Below are 18,070 nucleotides of genomic sequence, written 5' to 3' on the forward strand. Positions count from 1 at the left end.
AACTTTGAGAATACTTGACGGCGAACATGACCCGACGACGAACCATTTTAGCATTTATTTTTACTTAACTTTTCTAACAAATTTCCAGCAATTTTAAAACGTGAAAACAAAAGTCATCAAAAGACTAATTTTATGAAATTGAAAAAAAAATTCAAATTTTGAAAAATGTTTTTGTTTTTGATATATGTATAACAAGAAGATAATCTAATAATAAAAACCAAATTAAAATATTAAATATTCAATTTGCAATACCTACTTTGTGTTTAAAATTAGTTGGCCGCTAATCAACATTCTATGCAATAAAACACATGAATCATCCTTTTAAACAATAGCCGTTGAAAGTTAATATGTTTGACAGTTATACCTAAGGGTTTTTTTTATCATGAAATGAAATATATAATTTGCGTGAAGCAGCTGATTGGCGAAATTGGAATAAGCTTAATATACATTTTTTAACGCTCCCTGTGAAAACACATTAGTCACGCATAAAGCGGAAAAAGCTCGGAACTAGCCGTTGAATATGCTACACTAAGAGTTTTTAATATACAAAAAATTGATTTTTTTTACTGCAACCGAAATCTCAAAATCTACTCCACAGCTTACAAATAATAATAAAAATAAACTATAAGTATAAAAACGTTTATGTGGGTTTTTATTCGCTTTTTCAATACATCTTACAAAATATTTAAATAAAACTACAAAAAAAAAAAAATTACAGTACGAAGTTAATAAAAAATAAAAAAATACCAATGCATGGATATTGCGTTTCGTACATTTGTATGAATATACATATGTATGTTTTTTGTATGTATGTATACGTTAGCATGTCATTTATAAATCAAATCGAAGAAATTATAATTTCACTTTTAAAAAATATGTTTGTTTTTATGTATCTATATTAAAAAAAAAAAGTATTATTTATTTTGCAGAATGCACCTACATACAGTTTACATTGACATATGTACGTAAGTATAATATGTATTTATAAGTCATTAATACAAGCGTTAATTTGGTTATGCGCACAAAGTGCCAAACCATGCTTCACTTTTATCAAAATTCGAAAACAAAAAAATTAAAAGTAAATCACAAAAGAATTTTTATTAAATTCATAATAAATCTATGCGCACTCAATGCCATTTAAAATTATTTATATATGTATAATGTATATATTCGTATATGCAAACATATCTACGTATGCAAGAACATAAGTAAATTGAAATTCAAATAAACGTGCGATGTGCCCCTATTAGCGGAATAACCGAAGAAGCACATTATTCAAATTAGTAATTACAGCTTCAGCTCCTAGCTGGATAATGGATGAAGACATGTTTTAGAGAGCCCATAAACAAACAACTTATTCCTCCATATTTCGAAGTTAGCCTCTAAAGTTCGACACTTCGTGAAATAATTTTTTTAAATTATTACATTAAAAATAATCAAAAAAGATCAAAATTGTACGCTTCGTAAAATATTTTTTATAAATTTTAATATTGAAAAACCTAAACAAATTGAAGGTAGGAAAAAATGTTAAAATGTTTTTATTTTAACCTTTTCGAAACTCTGATATCATTCAAAAGAAAAAAAGGCGAATCACGGCCCTCATTTTTAGGTATCAGTTTTTCTAATATGTTGATTTGAAGACAAGAGCTTCGAAAACTCAAACTTCGAACTTCAAAAGCATACAACACACATATGTGTTGAAGACCAACTTCCAAAAACATAGATTAATTTGTGTTCTACTCACGGCTCAATGTCTTTCAAAAAATTGTTTTGTACAATATCCAGAAAAAATGAATTTTGCTTTTCTTAATTTAAGTTTTAATTTTGATTTTACAAACAGCTCAACGCTTTTTGTGCCTTTTTTCTATAAGTCGTAAATGTAAAATTATGAATATATGAAACATTACAATAAAAAAAAAAATTCTTTAACGTGAACTTAACTTTCACAATTTACATGGCGTCTTGACTTACTTACTATATATGTATAAGTTATACATAGGCTTTTATAATTAATCAGTTTCAATATTTGAGTTTTGCTTTTGTATATCTCTAAGTTCTTCAGTTTTTTGTATGCAATCGTACATTTTATAATTTCTTTATTTATTTATGTATAAAAGTAAAAAGCATAATAAAAAAGCATACAAAAACATTGACTTATATATTAAAAAATAGTTTAAATATTCTATTTTATCCTTGTAGTTGAAGTTGTTTGGTTGCTTACATATTTAACTGTATTTTATATCTTAATTAATGTGGCTGGTTAGTTGACATAAATATTACAATGCAAAACACTCTTAGGATGCATATGTATGTATGTACAGCTGTGAATACGAAGATAGTAGCAACAATTATTATACTTGTTTTATGCCGACTCCGAACGGCATCTGCAAGGCAGATGAGCTTTCACTGAGAGCTTTTCATGGCAGAAATACACTCGGAGTGCCTGCCAAACACTGCCGAGGGGCGACCCCGCTTGGAAATTTATCTTCTAATTGAAAAACATTGTTTCTAAAATTTTGATGTTGCTTTGTTCGGGGGGTGAACCCAGGATCTTCGGTGTGGTAGGCGGAGCACGCTACCATCACACCATGGCGGCCGCCGTAAAAAACGTTTTCGCAATTATTCGAAGAAATGTTCCAAAATCTTCATAAAACTTTCGAAATATGAATTTAAAATTTTCAAAATTTTAATTGAGTATCCAGTTTTGCCCTTTTTTAGATTCATAGTGATTCTGAGTTCGAGTTCTCGAATACGGGTTTGAAACTATTTTGCATAATTTTCATTAAATTTTTTTCTAAAATTTGTTCAATAAATAAAACGTTTAATTTTGTTTATAAGTTTTTGTTGCTATTTTTGTGTTCACAACTGTATGTATAAATGTATTTAAGCACTTAAAATTTTCAGTAATTTTTACAAACTTTTTAAATACTCCTTTACGTAACGCGAAAGCTTTTATTCATTTCAATATTAAGTATATATAATTTTTTTAATTTTATTTGATTTGTATTTAGTTTTTCTACGTTTTTTATACTTTGCCTTTAAATTTAGTTACGAACAAACGTATTTTGACTACTTGGTAAAGTTTTATGATGTTTCGAATTCATATTTGGAGTTGGCATTTTGCAGCATTTTGAGCTTTTCCTAAAGGAAAGGCATCCAATGCTCTAACTATATATCCTAATTTATTTTACTTTTCGCGCTTTATTTCATTTTGTATTTTTAGTTTAGTTTTATTTAAAGTGATATTTATCTATGCAGCTTGTGTGTTTTCTTGTTTCACTCATTGTTTTCTTAGCTAATACCCATTTAAAAATTAACTCGCTCGTACATTATTGGGCAGTCACTGAATGCCACCAGCGTGAAGAAAAACTTTGTTCGAAATTTAATCGGTTAATGTTTGAGCGACGAGTGCGAGTTGTTCTTTGAGTACGCGGAATGAGGGACGCTCTTCTGGGCCGTGAGACCAGCATTTCTTCATCACCTACAACAAATTGAAGCGCAAAATATGATTTAGTCAATAACGTCAACAACAATAAATGTGAAAAACTTACGTCGTAAATTTCCTTTGCGCATGACTTTGGTTTCTCTAATATAATACCACGTTGAACACGTTCCACAACTTCGGTATTCTTGAGGCGACCATACGGCATTTTACCACAGGTGAATACTTCCCACATTAATACTCCTAATAAAATGTGAAAAAAACGAATTTTAAGATAAATTTAGAATAAAAAAATATGAACACAAATTTAGACTGTAAACCCTTTTAATTGTGGTGAGCCTATACAAAATGATAGCAAAGCGAGTTCAGATCCAATTCGCCGTACAACAGAATGTCTGATCAAGAGAAAATTTGCTTAATAACTTGGGAAAAATTTTAAAAACGTGACATCAGGACGGACAAGGCGACAGCTGTTTCGATTATACCTTGTAAATCTCTTCAAAGCCTTTTCTTCCGAGAGTGGGATTCGAACCCGCACTCCTACGTTGGTTGAACTGTTACAAACACATTCAGCGACGTTGTTGTTGTTGTTGTAGCAATGCTCGCCCCACCTAATAGCCGCGACCGATCACAAATTGTCATCAATATCCTCTAACGGGAGTCCAAGGAAACTTGCCGTTTCAACAGGGGTGGACCATAAGGAAAGGGGTGTTAGAGGCGTTGGTTCCACATTACAATTGAAGAGATGGTTGGTGTCATGTGGGGACACATTGCAAGCGGGGCATACATTTTGTATGTTGGGGTTGATTCTGGATAGGTAAGAGTTTAACCTGTTACAGTATCCAGAACGAAGTTGAGCAAGAGTGACACGCGTTTCCCTGGGGAGTATGCGTTCCTCTTCCGCAAGTTTTGGATAATTTTCGTTAAGTACTGGATTCACCGGGCAATTCCCGGCATAAAGGTCCGACGCCTGTTTATGGAGTTCACCAAGGACCTGCTTGTGTTTTTTCACTTCATACGGCTGGGTTCTCAGGTGCCGTATTTCCTCAAAATGCTTACGGAGATGACTCCTTAAGCCCCTAGGCGGTGCTGGTTCATCAATCAGATGTCTGTTGGGATGCCCAGGTTTCTGGGTATTCAACAGGAACTGTTTGGTCAGCTTCTCATTTCTCTCCCTGATGGGGAGTATTCTCGCCCCATTATGCAGATGGTGTTCTGGGGACATAAGAAGACAGCCCGTGGCGATTCTGAGAGCAGTATTTTGGCAGGTCTGTAGTTTCTTCCAGTGGGTGATTTTTAGGCTTGGCGACCATATGGGTGACACGTAGCACGTAACCGGCTGGCTAATTGCTTTGTATGTAGTCATGAGCGTTTCTTTATCTTTTCCCCAAGTACTGCCAGTGAGGGATTTGAGGATTTTGTTACGGCTCTGAATTCTCGGAACAATTGCGGCTGCGTGCTCACCAAAATGTAGATCCTGATCAAACGTCACACCCAAGATTTTGGGGTGTCGGACAGTCGGTAGCGTAGTGCCATCGACGTGGATGTTCAAAATGGTCGACATTTGGGGCGTCCATGTTGTAAAGAAGGTCGCGGAAGATTTAGTCGGTGATAATGCCAGGTTTCGCGAGGCGAAAAAACTGGAGAGATCAGGGAGGTAGCCGTTTATTTTATTGCATAGCGCATCGATCTTTGGGCCTGGGCCTGTGGCCATTATTGTGCAGTCATCGGCGTAGGAAACGATTGTGACTCCTTCCGGTGGTGAAGGTAGCTTAGATATGTAGAAATTAAACAAAAGTGGGGATAGGACACCACCCTGTGGCACCCCCTGTTTAATTCTCCTTGGTTTTGGTGTTTCGTTTCTAAATTGCACCGATGCCTGCCGACCACCCAGATAATTTGCGGTCCACCTTTTAAGACATGGGGGAAGGGTAGACCCTTCCAGGTCCTGCAGTAACGAGCCATGGTTGACCGTATCAAAAGCTTTTGATAGGTCTAGCGCTACGAGTACTGTTCTATGGTGGGGGTATTGATTTAAACCGCAATTTATCTGGGTGCTAATGGCATTCAGCGCGGTGGTAGTGCTATGGAGTTTTCAGCGACGTCATGCATTAATGTTGTAAACTTAACTCAATTGCCTTCCTTGCATCTTATCATGTGTCATGTTATGCTTTTTGTTGTTGGCGGAAACTGATATTTGCTTTGTTCTATAATTTGCTACAATTATGCCCGGTTTGTCAGTGCGAGTTTAAACTCCAGTCAAAAGTGACTAGAGTCTAACCCTGCCACTTCGGTCGTTTAAGCAGAGATGAGCAGCAAAATTTTATGTTACAGAACAAAGTGGTAAAGTTAAACTCCAGTTAACTTTAACTAAAAAACCGGGCATTAGTATCAGTAATATAATAGCTAGGAAAATCGCAATGGGCTGTCGGCATTCACTAAATCCGCATTTGGCTGATTTGTAAAATTATAATTTTTATAAATATATGTAAGCATCTGAGCTGCTAAACACATTTACTGCACGTACCATATGCCCAAACATCGCTTTTGGAAGAGAATCGTGTGTAGTTTAAAACTTCAGGAGGTGCCCATTTAATAGGAAACTTGGTGCCACCTGAACTTGTATATTGATCGTCCAAAACGTAGCGCGCCAAACCGAAATCGGCCACTTTTACTACATTTTCTGAGCCGACAAGGCAATTTCGTGCAGCCAAATCACGATGGATGTAGTTGTGACGTTCCAAGTAAGCCATACCTTTGCTGACCTAAAACAAAGAAGAGGAAAAATATTATGTGATGCAGAATATTAATGTAGCCTTCACTCTAAATTTTGATTTGCCCAAACAGTTGGTGATTATATAACGAACTTAATTTCTAGCCAGTGGTTTGGTTATAATGCCGGAATTATTTGTATTACGAATATATAAATGTCAAAACACTATGGACACATACAGTCTATGTGAGGTCTCTATTGACCAGCCAGTTTAACAAAATCCATGAAATCTATTCTGAAATCTGGGCCGTTAGAAAATGCCTCGAAACAGGCCGACCAAAAATTTAGTTCTTTGTTGCTCTTTTCTTCAGTCAATCGCCCACATATTACACGTGTTCTAGATTTATAGTAATAACTTTTAGCATTTAATTTAGGATGATTACTTTCAAAGCCTTAACATTATGTGTGGTCGTCAGAGAGTGGTAAAAAGTATCTTCTTATACAACAATTCTTCAATAACTCAAAGGGCTTTTAGGGACAGTTTTCTCAATGCCAAGTAAATTGCAGACCAGCGTTCACCGGACATTTAGAAGAGGGCGCTAAGACTTAAATTAGATATAAGCTGATTACCCAACTCCCACACGAAAATCCCATAAGAAGTTCCTAAAAAACATTTACCTGTATGCACATATCCAATAATAAGCCCATATTTCCAATTAATGTCGTCTCGTGGCGTCGCAAATAGTTTAATAGCGAGCCATGTTTCATATATTCGGTGACAATATATATCGGGCGATGTTTAGAGCAGACGCCATATAATTGCACTAAATTGGGATGCTGCAATTTGGTCATCACTTTGGCTTCCTCAATGAAATCATCCTCGGACATGGTACCCTCTTTCATCATTTTAACAGCAGTATCAATAGAGCCACGCCATTTACCACGTCGTACTACACCAAATTGTCCCGAACCGAGCTCTTCCATTAACATCAGCTCCATTGGATGGATTTCCCATTTATCTGTGAATGAAATGTGAGCAAAAGAGTTTGGTATGTAAAATTACAAAAATTATGTATGTATATACCATGCGACAATCCTGCTGTTGGTGGCACGGGTCTATCACAAGGCGATGATTTCAAACGACACGCTAAGCCGCCTGAGTTATGCCGGTGATAATTAATTAGATCGGGTATCGTTTCGCAGCAATGTTTCTCACTCAAATAATATTCTCCTCTCGCATTTTGTTTAATATGATAATGTTTGACGTGTGATTGCGGACTATTTTTGTTTGGGATCAAATAGATTGTTATTTGTTTTTTTTTTTTAATTCTCGTATCTAATTATAATTTATTTGCTTACACTTTGGTATGTAAGGACAGTGTGTAAAGACCTTTTGTTGAGGATTTTCGCACTACAAAACAGCCCTCCTTGTCGCCTTGTTTTAATAGTGATTCAGCGCGTTGCCGTGACATATCACCAACATACCACCTACGCAGGAAAACGAAAATTAATTAGAATCTCATTAAAATATTTGTCTTTGAAAATTCAACTCACTCATAACGTTCTAGACCCAGTAATGCTTTGGGCTTGACATAGTTGCTAGGTATGTAACCAACATTTCCCAAAGCATCTTTCACCTTCCACCAATGCTCTTGAGAATCATCGATCACTTCGTATTCCGCATTCTAATGAAGAAATTGTTGAAATATTTAAATTTACGGTTGGCCAAATTAGCTAGAAAAAGCCTTACTTTTTCAAGTGACAAATCTCCACCTTCGATGGCTTTGAATGGATACAGCGCCACCACAACTTTGACAAAATGGGAATTGTCCTGGAAAGAAAATAATTTTTAACAGAATAAGCTTTGTCGTGAAAAAAATTTTGGAATAGTGTGTAAGGGGTCTGCGCATGTAGATGCAGTTGCGTGTTACACCCAGTGCCAACTCTTTCGCTAACAACCCGTGTTAAGAAATTAGCCATGGCAGAAGGAGGGGGACTTCAATGGGACCACTTTCCTTTGTCCACTTCGAGGAGCGGCAGCAACCGGGCATCTCGTAACCAGTTTGCTATATATATTATTCTGTATCGAGAACGCTGTAGCTCAGGCTGTACGCTGGGTCCCACACGTGTCCGATGATGCGAACAAAAAAGGTTAGTGTGCGGCCACACTCGTTAGATGACAACCACGGCAAAAGTACTGCGGACTATGATTGGAGCTGGTATGTCCGAATCTTTAATAGTGAATTGGTTCCTTTTCGGTTGATGCCCTTGAGAGAGTTGCAATCACCGCTCCAAAAGGCAGCGGAGCGCAGCTGCAGTGGGAAAGAAACTGCGCCAATAAAGTTATGCTGTTCGTCGTTTGTTACGTCTGTAGCAAAGTATATCGACGCTATGAAGGGTACAATTCATCTTGCCGCTGAATAGCGAAGCTGATGACGAACTCTATACCTAAAACCTGAATATGGAAAATACCTTCCTCCACACGACTATGACAGGATTTCTGTTCAAACCCGGAAGTGAAATGATTCCGCAAACCGCGTCAACTACCGACGAAGCACTTTGCTTAATAACATGTCGTTCAATCTAGCATATTGGTTAAAAGGCTGATCAGTGACGCTTTAGACCTGAAGGCAATCCGTGATAGGATAACTGGGACCATCATCTCTTTGTAGTCTTCAAAAGGAAAAGGAGGTGTCTGTATGCTGCCATGTCTGAATTTAAGTACTCGGTGATATATATTCTAATATATCATAGAAGATTTCATGGAAAAATCATTTCGATCGGAGCTATATATAATATATATCCCATACAACCGATCGTTCAGATAAGGGGGTTTTTTGCCATTTTTTATTTTATATTTATCTTAAAAATCGTTTAGGTATGTTAATCTGTTCACTATATATTTCTTATCTTATACATCCGATTATTTGGAGATTACCAACGGGATAAGATTATTGTTCAGCCGAAGACAGTCCCGTCCTTACTTGTTTATTTTAAAATTGACTAGTGTAAACGGCTCGTGTAAGAAAGTTCTTTACTTGCCACTCACTGATAGTTTACCATATTCGTAAATATGTATGTGAGCTCGGTTTTCAATTTGCCTTTCACCTATCCCCCATAATTAAGTATGCGTTTACTTACCTTAACTTTAGAATTTGGAGTACCCGGCGTTGGAACACCACCCGGCATTGTGGTCTCCAACAAAGTAGGGCCGCTGTTTAAAATATTTGGTGATTGCTTAAATGTGGTAACGGAAGGCTAAATGCAGATATGAAGAAAAAAACCAGAGACATATTAATTTTAATAAATATTTGCAAAAGTCCAAACTAAATTATTACTTTGCAATATAAACAAAACAAAATTGTTTATATGTGTGATATAAAATTATATAAATCATAAGTAATTATTTTTGTCAGATTTTTCAAAGTAACAAAATTATCAACCAATTTATATTATAAAAGTGCCAATATAATAATTATGGATGAAATTCATTTTGTTCAAGTCTTTTAACATTTTTTATTGCGTAACTGAATATGCACAAGTCTGCGGCTGCGCTGCATTGAAAGGCGTGTTAGGACTTGCTACAAAATTCGTTGCAACTATTTCCAACTTTTAACGTATCAGTTCGGTCGTAGTTACAGAAAATTGTTTGGAGTTATATCAAAGTAAATAGCATGTTCTAGTTCAGGATTAGTGTGTATGCGATACCTAAAGCGGCTCAGAGGCTATCGACCAAAGTTTGGACCACAAAAAGCTAAAAGGTATTAGTAAAATATGGTACGGTACTAGGGAAAATCAGCAACTTGTCATACAATGCTAAACTTTTAGAGTTCGTAGGAAGACCAAAACTAAATATTAAATGCTGTTGCAACCCCTAACTGTGTCATGCAAAGCCTTTTAAAACGCTTTAATCAACTTTTGGTAGAGGTTTCTGGGGAACGGTTGAAGATATATGCCGTATTTCAGTGAGTTTTACAGCTCCGGCTCACGCTCAGTTCTCACGGGAATGCTCTGGATCATTGAGAGACTTGAGAAGCAGATGTCGTGAAATTTTCGCACACGTGAAATGTGACAGGCAGATGTCGCCGCTGTTTTTCATTTAACCCATACGGCGAAAGGCTAAGCAGCGACATCTATTTTTGAAAAAGTAGGTATATTAAAGGCCGCGTTGCCAACCTAAAAAGAAGTAATTAACAAATTATCTGGCTCACAAATTGAACCAGACTTCTATCTGGATTTATCTCGCTCAAATCGTTGTTGTTGCATTTACATGCAAAATTATTTATCTGGCTCAGGATTTTGCCACCGGATGATAGCTATAGTAATGAAGTTTGGTTTGCATCTTCGCTATAAAAGTAAGAGCACCTTTGGCCAAACATAATAAAAGTCGGTTGATAACGACACCCTATTTCTTATATATGTATGTATGTATGTGTCCCATAAGGTATGCGTGGCCTTACTGGGCGTTGCCTTAGCCATACCTCAAAATTGCTTAATATTAATTTTAGGTCTAACTACGGGACTTATCCTCTAAAATTTTATTATTGTATTGTATTTTTATATAGAAAGTGGGCGTGGTTATCCCCGTATTTTTATAGTTTTTGCTGGAACAGATCAACCTTAAATAAGGAATCGGCACACCAAATTTCGCAATTTTACCTTTTACCGTTCTGAAGATGTCGCCAGCAAATAGAAATGAATTTTAATAAGTAGGCACTAGCACGCCCCTTTTTCAAATTTTTTATGTTTATTGAGTTAGCTGCACGACGTACTTGCCAAGTTTGAAGATAATAGATCAATTAGGCATCGGAATATCGAATAAATGAATTTATAGGAAATAGTTTATATAAATAAAGTGGGCGTGGTTATATTCCGTAAATGCCTATTTTTAATATAAATATTACTCGTGGTCAGAAGAAGTTTTATTTCAAATTTCATTGCAATAATAATGTGAGGATTATAGGCGGATTCGATGAATGAGCAGAGTTGATGCTTAAATTTCTTTCGGTCGTTGCTGTCGATTTTTTCAGTTGTCTTAAATTGACAGAGACGATGAAAAAATCGGTTTAGGATACCGTAAAAATCGGAAGACGCTACCAAAAAAATTGTACGGGCTGCCGATTTGAACGGACGCTCGAGTTCGATCTGGCCAATGCAACAAATCTAACTATTACTTGTCCATCTTAATCCCCTGCATTGACTTCGGTTCGGCAAGTCGCAAACTATGTCTTCAAATATTCAACGAAGCAAGCTCGTAGGCTAGTCCATGGATTTCCGAATCACTGTTACAGCATACCACAAGTCATATTTCAACTTGAAATTTAAATGTTTTCAAAGACTTTTATATGTAACATATGTATATTTACTTGACATATGCGAAGAAGTTCAGATCTCTTAATAAATCTCTATACAGGAATTATGTGCGAAAATTTGAGCGCGAAATCAAGAGTAACCGTAAGTCTTTTTGGCGATACGTTAACTCAAAGAAGGCTCGTTCAGATATTCCAACAGGCGTGTTTTACAAGGAGACTAGGGCAGGTTCGACTTATGAAGCTGCTAATCTCTTTGGGGAATTCTTCAAATCGAACTTTGATAGCGATTCTCAATCAGCGCATAATATAGTCTCCAATTTTAATAGCGCAATAAATTTTGGTTCTCTGGTGCTCACTTTAGAAGATATAGTTGTAGGAGTGAATAACATAAAACCCTCTATGAAGCCTGATATGGACGGTTTTTCGTCATATCTTTTGAAGAACTGTAGAGCTCTGGCTCTTCCTCTTCTTCTCATTTTACAAATCCCTTGGAAGTGGAGTTTTTATTGATGGGTGGAAATTTGCCTCAATTACCCCTATTCATAAAAGCGGTAATAAAGCAAATGTAGCTAACTACCGCCCTATTGCAAAATTATCAACAACGTCGAAGCTGTTTGAATACATCGTTAAACAGAAGATGTATTTCTCTGTAAGTCACTTAATTTTCTGCAATCATCATAGCTTCGTGTCTGGCAGATCCTCAGTTTCCAACCTGGCGGTTTTCTCTGATTACTGTGTGTCAGCTTTTAATGATCGGCAGCAAGTGGACACTGTTTATACAGATTTCTCAAAAGCCTTTGACAAGGTTAGTCATTCAATTTTAATAGATAAGTTAGCCAATGTCGGTTTTCATTCAACCTTCCTATCATGGATTAAATCCTATCTTTCTCTTCGCAAGTGTGTAGTCGTTGTTGATGATTGTACGTCCGATTCCTTCATTGCCTCCTCAGGCGTTCCTCAGGGCAGTATTCTAGGTCCCCTCCTTTTTGTTATTTTTATTAATGATATATCTTCCTGTTTTTTATCCTCTGAGTTCCTTTTGTATGCGGATGATCAGAAAATCTTTTCAAAAATTTCGTGTATTTCTGAAGCCCATAGTCTTCAAAATGATCTGGACAATGTAGTCAGTTGGTGCAGAATAAACCACCAGCAACTCAATATTACTAAACTTTTTCAAAATCCCGTTCATTAATTCCTACATCATATGATATTAATGGATCTAAACTGGCTACGCAGTCTAAAATACGAGATTTAGGAGTAATTTTTGACTTCAAATTTATGTTTCATGATCATATAAATCATGCAATTGCTAAATCATACGCAATGCTTGCCTTTATATGCCGTTGCAGTACTGATTTTACTGATCCATACATTCTAAAACTTCTTTACACCTAGATGGTTCGTTCCACGTTAGAATATGCTGTGTTTATATCAGGGATGCACCTTAACGTTAAGCTAATCGTTTATCAAAAAATTTCCACCGTTTCCGTTGAAACACTTCGAAATATTATCGATAAAGAAATTATCAAGATAAATTGTATCTCGTTTTTAACCGAAACGAAAAGCTTTCGTTAACGTTAAAAACGTTAACGAAAACGTGATACTTTATGTTTGAATTATGCTGGCAATGCTATAACCATGGTGAAGCCGTAAGGTGGCAACAACGAGCGCACATACACACACAAACTCTATGTAATTTGTTTGTGTAATTCGTTGGTGGTAATGTCAAAAATACTCTGAGAAATGTTCGTACTGTCAAAATTCATGAGAAAAGTTGCAATCAGCTTGGATAATGCTTTCACCTTTAATGACTCCGCCATCAATCAGCTTTGCCAGCATAGTTTGAAATTAATAATCAACATAAACGATTTGATTTCGTTTTGATATGGCAGAAAACGAATCGAAATCATTTCGTTAATTTGACGATCTTAACGTTAATAAGCGAAACGAAATGACTTCGTTTCGTTTATTAACGTTGATTATCGTAACGAAATGATATCGTTTCGTTGGTTAAGCATGCCTGGTTTATATGGAGACCATTTTACGATTGCCATATAAAGAGGCTAGAACGGGTACAAAAGACCTTCATAAAATTTGCTCTGCGGAGATTAAACTTTGAAGAGCCTATTCCGACTTATAATGCTAGATGTCTCCTTATTAACCTGAAGACGTTGGATAACAGAAGAATCTTGCTTTCGCTTAGCTTTGTGTTTGACATCATTCAAGGCATAGTAGACGGTCCGACTCTTTTACAACGAATTAACTTCTTAGTTCCACAGAGGAACCTAAGAAGTAATGATTTGTTTTTTATTGAATGCGTGAGGACTAACTATGCATATTATGCTCCTCTCATCAGAACCTTACGAGAGTTTAATTTGTTCTCAAATTCTTTGAATATAGATTTCTCAATTGGAAAATCTAAATTCAAATTACAATTAAATGAATTTTTAACTTAAACAATTATTTTGTAAATATATTTAATTCGTTATGTAGTCTGTAAGAAACATTGTATTTCAAAGATTACTATATTTAAATAAATAAATAAATAAATAAAGTATATGCAGATAGACCAAATTTAGGGCAGAACAACGTCTGCCGGGTCTGCTAGTTCTCTATATTATGAAAATTTTTTAACACCTTCTACTTATATATAAGACATTTTTGATAATCTAGTCTGTAAGATTATTGTAAATCATAGACTGAATAAAGAAAATATGAAATATGAATATGAATAAATCGAAAAACAAAAAATTTTTAGTACTTAAAAACGTTACTCATTGGGCGCAATTATTATATGAAGACTTTTATAAAGAAAATTCGCAAATAGCTATTTTTGAGGATTAAAAAAGTAAAAATTTATTAAAACTAAATTGGATGGCTTGAAAAGAAAATGTATTAAGCAAAATTATTTTGAAGAATTTTTATTTCATATTTATTGAAATTTCTGTGAATTTTTTGAAACTTTTAAATCAAATAACGATTATTTTGGGTGTCTGATGAAAAGGTATTTAAAAAAAAAATTTAAGCATTTTAAGTAGTGGGCAACTTACTTGTATGGGTGTAGTTGTGGGCGTTGAGCTGCCCAAACTTCCCGAACTGTTATGATGCAGATTGAATTGGCTTGTTGAGGTGGAGTTATTCGGACTAATGCTACGAGTTGAATTCTGGGCAGGAGAGCTTCCCGTGCCTGAAATTAAAAGAAAACAAAAGATATACATGAATTTAAATGACTTTACAAATAAGTGACTTATTTTGGAAGAAACTTAATTTAAAATAAAGTTCTTAAAAACTTGTTTGTGATCTAAGAGTTTTGCAGGTACCAACACATTTTGAAAATGAATCATCTTATGATATAGCGCGGGGCCAGAGTTAGTTATTATGTGGAATTACGTACCATCTTACGTATGCAGAATTATATGTATGGTATATGCAGAGTTTGTACATTACACCGTATCAAAAAAAAAAAAAAAATTGTTTATCTATATTAAAAAACAATTTTTGCAAGAAAGTTTTAAAAAAAATATATCTCATTATGTTAGCAATCGGAGTTTTCGTCACATTTGTACTCTGAACGTAAAACATAGAAACTTTCTGTAGTTGGCAGAATTTTAATAAAACTGTCATTTACTTTCGGAAGTTTTCCGCCAGAGACCTTTCTTGATGCGGTCTAATGTACATCCGACTTTCCTACCCATTTATAATTGTTTGCGACAATGGATGCCAGCCCGTGTAGGAGTTACATATCTGTAGTGTGCAAAACATTGCGCAACTTTGATGCCAAAATTGTATAAATTTAATTTTTGCTAAATTTTTTGTTTTGTTATTAATGTGTGGGATTTTCGAACCGATTTAGTTTCTAAGATTGCTTTCGATTGCAAAACAAAAAGTTAAGATTTATGGAGGTCTCTGACTGTTGAAGAAAGTAAGCTTTGCTTACGAGTCATGGCCAAACAAAGAGACAATACAAAAATTGTGCTTCAGCTTCAAGGTTCGTTGCGGCGGGTTTATTGAATTGGATTTCTATGTAAAAAGTAGATAAACAAATCTATTCACATTGGCTTACGTCACAATTGGTATTATGAAATGTTTTTATTTTTCATTTTAAACAAATATACGTCATGCGGTATTTAAATTATTTATGTAAATACATATATACATACATACGTAATACATGATAAATTATTCTATTTCTTAAATAAAAATGCAAATGCAATAAGTACTCTTTAAGTCACGACTTAGTCGGCATGACAATTCTTATTGACAATTAACGATAATATTTTTCTTTGACGTTGGAGATAGCTGAATTGATTCATGTACTATATTTTATTGCTATTTATTTCTAGAAAACAATATTAAGTTAAAAGCAGGTCTCAAGTTTTAAAACGTCATTTAATTATGAAACGAACTTTGAATAAAATCAGCATTCAGGCAAACACTTTCACTAGAGGTAGAGAGATCTTAGTTTACACATTGTGACCAATGCGTAAAAACTGAGCATTTGATCGGACTTCATTTTTTAGGTAATATGCGACTTTTATGTTTGCCCTGCTGGAAACACAAACAAAAAAGTTATGGCGAAGACAATTCTGTAATTACGCCATAGTAAAGTGCGATGTCAGGAAAAAAATCGGTAGTGCAAAACGCAATTCACTCAAGCATCTCATTACGAAAGTATGTTAGGACCGGATTAGATTATTCAAATTTGTTTCGCTCCCATAATTGTGCCCCGTTCTCCTGACTATGATTGTCGAAAGCTTTCATGCCCGCTACTTTGGAGAGAACGATAATTCTCCAATCGTTGTCTAATCGATACCTAACTAAAATATTAATGGGGCTACGGATACTTGATAGAAATGCGATGAAGATCCTCATATAAGTATTTTAAACGTCTAATAAACGAGATGAACATATAAATTTATCATATTTATCAATCAAATGTCACATTTGTATGGAATCAAATTACAACAAATTGATAAATTTATACGACGACTGAAACAAGTCGTGTAACAATTTTAAATTGAGAATTCATGAACTAATTTTTTTTTTAATAATTTAATAGATACACCGATTAACGAGTTACTGGGTTTCTTTCATTTATACAGGGTTTATGGATTTTCAATTGTTTTGCGATATTTGCACGGAGTTTCGTTTCAACCTCGTTAGGGGTGCGATATTTCGGGTTATTTTTTATATCAAGGAAGTGTTTTTTATCACAACATAGTCCAATTTTAGCTTGATATATTTTGGCATGTGTAAAATTTTTAGTTTTTCCAAATAGTAGGACTTCTCAAGGCTCTCAAAATAGAGGTCTGTCATTTGGCTCGTATACTTTACCGTCCATCCATTTTTTCAGGTTTAGAAACAGATTGATGGAGGTCCACAAAATTTAAAGAGTGGGCAGTGAAGTACAAAAAGTGAGTATTTGCGGGATAATTTCGGTATTGTTTTCGGGGTGAATGATTTCGGGTCCATGTCGTAATTAATTCTAAACCTTTTCGGACTATTTAAAAATATTTTCGCAAATGTTCTCGGAATCATATCAACTATTTCTGGACCGTTTCTGGATTAACTTTGAATATTTTCAAAATTTTGTCCGATTAACTTTGGAATAAGTGTGGAATTATTGTCGGGATCGTTTCGGGTCTGTTTCAGGATCATATCGGAACAGCTATTTTTAGACATTATCGCGATAATCTCTGGATGTTTTCGGCATTGGTTCGGACTTATTTCGACACCATTTGGATAACGTCAGGATGACTTTTGGTTCTATGTAACAACCATTTTGGGATTACTGGAAGAACGTAACAGTACCGTTACGGGACCATGCGGGATTGTTTGCAAGTTTGTCTCGGGATTATTTCGGGGTTTATTATATATATATATTTTAGAAATATTATCGGATCTTATTATAAATAAGTTCCGAAAATTCGTGATTGTTCTTGTTATCATTTTGTGACTGTTCAGGGATGTTTTCGGGGCTACTTTGAAATTTACAAGTTTTTAATTGGGTCTTGAAGTAAAATGTCATAAATAATGAAAATATAAAACATAAGCTTCAAAACAAGGCAAACATGATCGATTTTGCGCCATAAAAATGAAATTCAAAACATCTTTTTCAGCTAGTTTGTGTATAAGCGAAACCTCATTCCTAGTTTGGAAATTACTTTTTGTGTAACTCCTGACAATCCGATTATTCGCAGATTATGGCATATAATTTCGATCTCTACTGAGAATATACAAAAATATATATATATAAAAAAGCTATCAGCATCCCATTATTTCGACTTTCTATATTTTGTAGCAGCCATTTAGCGCTAGGGTTATGAATAATTGATATTGGGAGACCTCTAAAGGATTTCTTTTAAAACTCCAAAATATAACTGGCTCATTCCAATTCAAGACACCCGGTCCGCGCAGGACATGCTTTTTGATTGCGATGAAATTTTAATATGTTGTTCTTTGGTCAAAATAATGAAACACGTGTATTTTTTTTTTTTTTGCCTCAAAAAAATTTTTTTTCGGATTTATCGGCAATTGAGTTCCATAAAATGCGATCGGTATTTTATTTGCTTATTTCTTCAACTGTCAATAACTTTGTCAAAA

The 18,070-nt window shown here is 35.0% G+C and overlaps 1 protein-coding gene across 11 annotated transcripts in view; it reads right to left on the minus strand.

Annotated features, from left to right (window-relative positions):
* Nucleotides 1-1,072: 1,072 nt before the first annotated feature.
* Nucleotides 1,073-18,070, minus strand: part of Btk (tyrosine-protein kinase Btk29A) — a 75,194-nt gene continuing 58,196 nt past the window's right edge. For all 11 annotated transcript variants that reach the window (XM_067768906.1, XM_067768907.1, XM_067768909.1 and 8 more), the window contains 10 exons: nt 14,518-14,654; nt 9,297-9,413; nt 7,906-7,986; nt 7,710-7,840; nt 7,515-7,643; nt 7,240-7,433; nt 6,834-7,174; nt 5,970-6,207; nt 3,552-3,685; nt 1,073-3,481 (listed from right to left, as the gene is read on the minus strand). In XM_067768906.1, the coding sequence (XP_067625007.1) occupies nt 3,383-3,481; nt 3,552-3,685; nt 5,970-6,207; nt 6,834-7,174; nt 7,240-7,433; nt 7,515-7,643; nt 7,710-7,840; nt 7,906-7,986; nt 9,297-9,413; nt 14,518-14,654 (1,601 nt within the window). In that variant the 3' untranslated portion in view covers nt 1,073-3,382. The remainder of the gene's footprint in view (nt 3,482-3,551; nt 3,686-5,969; nt 6,208-6,833; nt 7,175-7,239; nt 7,434-7,514; nt 7,644-7,709; nt 7,841-7,905; nt 7,987-9,296; nt 9,414-14,517; nt 14,655-18,070) is intronic.

The sequence above is a fragment of the Eurosta solidaginis genome, chromosome 2 (genome assembly GCF_040869045.1).
Source record: "Eurosta solidaginis isolate ZX-2024a chromosome 2, ASM4086904v1, whole genome shotgun sequence".
Taxonomy (NCBI): domain Eukaryota; kingdom Metazoa; phylum Arthropoda; class Insecta; order Diptera; family Tephritidae; genus Eurosta; species Eurosta solidaginis.